At 39.9% G+C, this 6,000-nt stretch overlaps 1 protein-coding gene across 1 annotated transcript in view; it reads left to right on the top strand.

Moving 5' to 3' along the window:
* Positions 1-3,141, top strand: part of st6galnac3 (ST6 (alpha-N-acetyl-neuraminyl-2,3-beta-galactosyl-1,3)-N-acetylgalactosaminide alpha-2,6-sialyltransferase 3) — a 76,541-nt gene extending 73,400 nt beyond the window's left edge. Inside the window, exon 5 of the mRNA XM_080463277.1 lies at positions 1,319-3,141. Within this exon, the coding sequence (XP_080319403.1) occupies positions 1,319-1,508 (190 nt within the window). The 3' untranslated portion in view covers positions 1,509-3,141. The remainder of the gene's footprint in view (positions 1-1,318) is intronic.
* Positions 3,142-6,000: the final 2,859 nt, after the last annotated feature.

Genomic DNA, 6,000 nt, shown 5'->3' on the forward strand with positions numbered 1-6,000 from the left:
ACAAATGAACGCAGTTTGGTTAAGATTGTGTTTTTGAATAAATCTGCCTGCCAACAAAGCTCCTTTTTCAAATCATGAAAACCCGCTAGGTTCAGAGATTTCCACGAAGCCTAATCAGATCAAATTAATGAGTGATGTCCTGAAGGGGCTTCAGTTTAATAGTTTAGTAATTCAGTTGTTTTGTTTCTTCAGATAATATTTTTTTTAAAAGGACAGTCAAATCCAAGGACACCATTTGTCCCAAACTGTCTGAACGAGAAGAGATTTGAGATCATTACATTATGATTGAACTGTTGGTGTGTTTCCATAAGCATGTTTTTCTTCCACTGATGCTTCTTTGTTGACAATATTCTAATAATTCCAGTCTGTCTCACGTCGAAAGGTTGGTGGAAGGGATCAGAGATATTGTAAAAAATATTGTCCATTCGATAAAAGCAGAGATTTACAACTGATTTGCATTTCAGCATAAATTTGTGTTAATTAACATAATTATGCAATAGGGAGAAAATATAAAGTATACGAGTTGTCCTTCACAAGGTGCTCTGTTCATTGTCCAGGGTAGAAAAATGATCAAGCATTCAATCCCAGAGTGTAATTAAAAGATATTTCAAGATTTTAAGACTTCAAATTGATATTACGCATCATGTACAATTTATAGAAATGAAAATCTGCTCCCAAATAAAAATGTAATAATGAAGACGATGGCGGATAATTCACCATTTCTAGCATTATAAATTCTCTAAATCTGATGTATTTCTTACTAAATCTCTATTAGTTTTATGTGCACACCCACTTTTTTTGTCAAGTTAATTAATTGCAGTGACTGTGTTTATTTGGAATCAACAAAAGGAATGCAGAAGCTACCGAATAGGGCCACTTGAACATGTTTATATTGCTCTGAAACTTTAGATGAATGTCACACAGACACAGCAAAAGCAATTTGAGAATAGCTTCCAACAAACAATAAACCCTTTTATAAGAATTCCAGACACACACAATAAAGTCTGAACCAATTATGGCCACGTTTCCCAAAACCAAGACATTTGTCCTGAACTAAAACATGCACGACACAAACTGCGGCAGCTTGCTGCTCTCTGGGCTGTATTTATAAAACATTACTGGAAAGATTTGTTTGTGTTTAAGCTGAATTGCATTCATTATAGATTCCATCCATTTTTCTTCTAAACCCTTTTATCTAATTCAGTGTCGCCGAGGGCCTGAGCTGATCGCAAGACGATCACATATTTATATAATTTAAATTTTTTTTCCTCTCAACTTGACTTTTTAACCTCTCATCCTGGCGCTCTTTTCCCTCCAGGGCGAAGGATTACAAAAAGGTTCCCTACCACTACTACGAGACGGGGCGGCGGGATGAATGTACGGAGTACCGCCTCCACGAGAACGCGCCCCGTGGCGCTCACCGCTTCGTCACAGAGAAGAGTGTTTTCGCCAAGTGGGCCAAGATTCACCCCATCAAGTTCTTCAACCCTTCCTGGCAGCTGTCGTGACCCCGGCTGAATCAGCACGGAAACATCATCTTCAGCATCATCAGCAGCTCTCTCATCAACGTCCAGAGGTCTAACAAATCTCTGCACAGTGCAGCAAATACAAGAATCTGTTTTGGCACAAACATATCTATTTATAAAGGTTGTTTTGAAGTGCTGGTTGGCGGCAGGTGGAGCCTGCTCAATCAGGACACTCAATCAGACAATTCTCCTGTTTCTTGAATATCAAGTCCTCATAGCCTGAATTTTAGGGCTGAAGATTTTGCTCAGCTCCCCGCTTTGCACTAACTGATTGAGCCATTCGCTGCTCTGTGAGTCTAGCAAAGGAAGGGCTCGAACTGGGGGGGGGATCTGGGGGGGACAAAGCATCCATCAACTCACAGTGACATCAGCGACTCAGCTGTCCGCAGGCTCTACACATCACAGAGGAGATTTTTATTTAAATTTGTTTCCCATGACTGTGGCCGATGAACAAATCATTCACTGCAGAGACGAGTCACGTTGGCCGGGTCGTTCCACGAGTCACGTCCTCTCTGTTTCCTCCGCGTGTCTGTCTTCTGTCAGGCTGTAATTAATCTATAACGAGCATCATTCAGGCCTTCATCTCTGACTGACACAGTATTGAAGGCAGATGCTCTGTCACTTTCAATTTCCTCGGCTCGGTTCAAGCGCGCTTCAGCCAGCAAGGTCGAGTGAGAAAGAGTGAAACGGAGACACCAAACTCTAAGAAAAACCTGAGCTGATGGGGGTAAGTCAGCCCCGCGGCTATGTTGGGTCTTGATTGCACAACTTCAAGATGTCATATTGTTTGTGTTTTGTTTTTTAATTATGGGGAGATGAATTTTAAGAGGTATTGTCGTGTTGGCTTGGTGCCAGGCTGGTTTGCTAATTTATTCAGCAGTGATACGTTCCTAAAGCTCTTGAACAGTGTGCCATTGTGAGCATCACAGCACATGAGCAATGTGCAATTAGAAGCTCCATCTTTATGGAAGAACTGAAGTCATTTGTGACCCTGTGGAGGGGAGATTTATGTGTGCAGTAAAAACCATTTGAAGTTAATTGTATTGTATTATCATTTTGTGCCTGCAATATACTCTGCAGTTCATTGTATGGACACAGAGGAAGATGCGCCCGCTCTCTTTCTCTCTCATATTTTCATGCACCTTCGTGCCTCTTTGTGTGAAGTATCACTGTGTGAGCACATTCGCCCATTTGTCTCCGGACGCGACATACGTGTTTGCTGGTTTATGCCGTTACACCTGAATGCATCTGTTCCAGGACACTGAAGAATAATCAGCGGAGTGCTGATTGTGCTGGTAGTTGGGGAGTTCTGGGATGTTCTGCTGTGACCATGACTCCGCTCCCCCTCTCAAGGCTGTGATTAGTGTCCCGGTCAGAGCTGTGGCCCCGGAGGGGGGGGACTGGAAGGATTCAAACAGTTGTAATTCAGGCGACAGTCTCTGACGACGATAATGTAGTGCAGCTGAACTTCACCACCTCACTCCTGCTGTTTACTCACACACGCATTTCTCACGCATTTCTCTTTGAGCAGTGATGGGTGATTTGCAGGTCAATAAACATGTAAAGCTGTAGGTCAAACCTGGGCTAAATATAAACAGATAAAGGAAACTGATTTAAAAAAAAATAAAAAAAAAAACTCCAAAAGTTAAACACTGTTTGTAGCTTCTTTTTTTTTAGAGCGTTCAACTGAATTAACTAAATGTGGTTATTTAGATTAGCACAGTTTCATCAGCACTTTACCTTCTTCCAGAATGAATCAGGTCCATTAAACAGATTGAAGTAGAGGTTGTTGAAAGGTCTTCATCCTCAAAATGAGCCTCTTAAACATATCCTTTGACAAACAATCTCAGGTCTTCAAGGCTCTAAATGTACGTTTTGTGTCTACAAAAGGTGCCCCTTAAAACGTCTCCAAAATAAAATCAAGGTTAGCTTAAATGACACTGAATCCTCACAGTCACTTCAGCTTCTGTATTCACAGTGAGCTTTGTGAAGTGAAGTGAAGTGTCAGTGCTCATGATCTTATTTTTTAAATGTGCTTTTCTACACATAAGTGAGATAAGGAGTGTTGAAGTTGAAGCAGAAAACTGAAAGCTCATTGACCTCTGACACAAACTGGTCCAACAAATCTCACAAAATTCATTCATTGATAAATAACTATAAATAGCTATTGATGCAGGAGTAAAGAAAGAAAGCAGAAACCATTTGTAATTGCTAACGGACTTCTTAAAGAAACAAAGTTTGTAAATCTTTTCTATGTTTCCGTTTCACTACACATAGCCTGATATAGTTTCAGCTTATATCCATTTATTTATGTGATACATGCGGTTGCCATCTCCCTCATCTCCAGTTTTTAGCGAAAGTGTGCTCATACAGGCGAATCAGAGATTTTCCCTTCATGACATCGACTAGGGAAATCTATCTCCATCCAGAAGTGGATACTCACTTTGACCCTCCCACTGGTAGATGAGCTCTGCCCTCGAAAATACCAAGCAGATGCAATTTTTTCTCCTCACAAATGCTACCGGAAACGAGCATAGAGTCGCAACTCATTAGCATTTAAAGGTTCAGATACAGAAACAGCCTGTTCTCAGTAGAGCTCACTACAGGGACTTTTAGACTGACTGAAATTCTAGGCCCAAGGCTGTTTGGGGAAATACACTTTGAATACAATGTTGTTGGATCGCTCACAACTACGTGAAATTGTTGAAAAACTGTATAATATGGGACCTTTAAAGGGACACTTCGTAAAGTTTCAGTCATACCTCTGTTGTACATTGGGTGGCAGTGCTGAGTCACTTTAGCCACAATGTGTCGACCTTCTCTTCCTATCATTTTGACTACAGCGTTGTGTTAATTACACCCCCTGGTTATTAGGTACTTAGAAGTTAGTCTTTAACCCGGCATCCTTCTTCTGTACCACTTTGTCCAGTTCAGCGTGCTGATCAGGCTAACGATGAACGAAGGAAGAGTACATCTGGACAGGTCACCAATCATCACAGCAGGAAAACACAGAGATGTTTTAGAGTCACAAAATAACCTTAAATACGTGTTAAATTGGATTCCAGACAACGCCAGGGCAGAGGGGGAAAGTCCACGCAAGTTTCCAGTGTGAGTGCTAACCACTACAGAGTGCTAAAGACACGCCATTTAATTGTTTCTGTAACAGCATTGTGGCTGTTGTTTTGTCTCACTCTGCTGAATATTTAAGTTCACATCAAACAAAAATATGACATACCTTCAAAGCTAATAAAAAACTATAACCCTAACAAATTAAAGATAAGTCAATAAAGGATTTCTCTTTAAGAAAAAGTCGTTGTTTGACGGAGAGCTGCTGAACCGTGAAAACACAAGGTTGTTCAAATGTCTTTTGCCTCCCACACTTCTCTCGTTGGCTCTCAGTGTTAGATAAGCACAGTAAAATGTGATTGAATGCCTACAGGAAACAAAGCGACTCAGTTAACCTTGAGTTTAAAAGTTTTATTTGTTGTCACAGTACTCCGTGCAACTCATCATCCACACCCTTGAGGTTATACACACTACAAATGCACTTCCACCCATATAAAACACTTGAAAAGCCTCATTTAGAGGTAAAACCACACAGAACAATTTTGTTTATTAGACACTTTAATCCAGAGTCGGGGAGTCTTAAGGATACATAACAACACCAATCGCCTGTCAAGGAGCAAATGTAGTGAAGCGCTGTGCCGAAAGGCACAAAACAGAGAGGGTGAGGTCCCTCAGTGGAGTTTGAACCTATAATCTTTCAGTCTCTACTGTCACGGTCTCGCCCATTCACTAAGGTTAGTCAATCAAATAGAAGAATTGCTCCAGAGATAAATAATAGACCACAATCCTGTCGTGTTGCTTGTGTTGGATGTGTTTCAGGCTCCCTTTCGGTCTGTGTCGCCTTTTTATAACTGATTTTGACTTCACACTTCAATGAAACAGGATTACAAAGTTGTTAACTAATCATACTATATATTGAGAATAATTCCTAAAACTGTAAACAAATACTTAAATTCATTTAAACCAATATTTAAATTCATTTAAACCTAAATGTAGAGTTTGTCCTTGTCAGAATCATAATTTTATGCATGCTTATATGCTGGATGTTCAACTGGAAATCATTATTAAAATGAAATAAAAAGTTTAAACAAATGTTTTCAGAATTGGGCGTAATGTAAAACTGTAGAATGGGTAAGAGTGCAACATGTATAAAGGTTGCAGGTGATATAAAAGGACCTAGTTTCTATCACCAAAGTAAAAACAGTCAGACACTTTTAGATGGATTTTTTTCAGCCAAAATGTTTGTCGTGAATTTCCTCAGAAAGAGCCAAAGTGATATTTGATTTTTGATTGGATAATTAATTATTTTAGACTTATGAATCATTAAAAACATATTTACATATGCACATCAATGCACCGTTATAAACCCAGTTCATGTCCCTAAATCAAACCACACATGCACACAAAG

This window comes from Lipophrys pholis, assembly GCF_963383615.2.
Source record: "Lipophrys pholis genome assembly, chromosome: 1".
Classification (NCBI taxonomy): Eukaryota; Metazoa; Chordata; class Actinopteri; order Blenniiformes; family Blenniidae; genus Lipophrys; species Lipophrys pholis.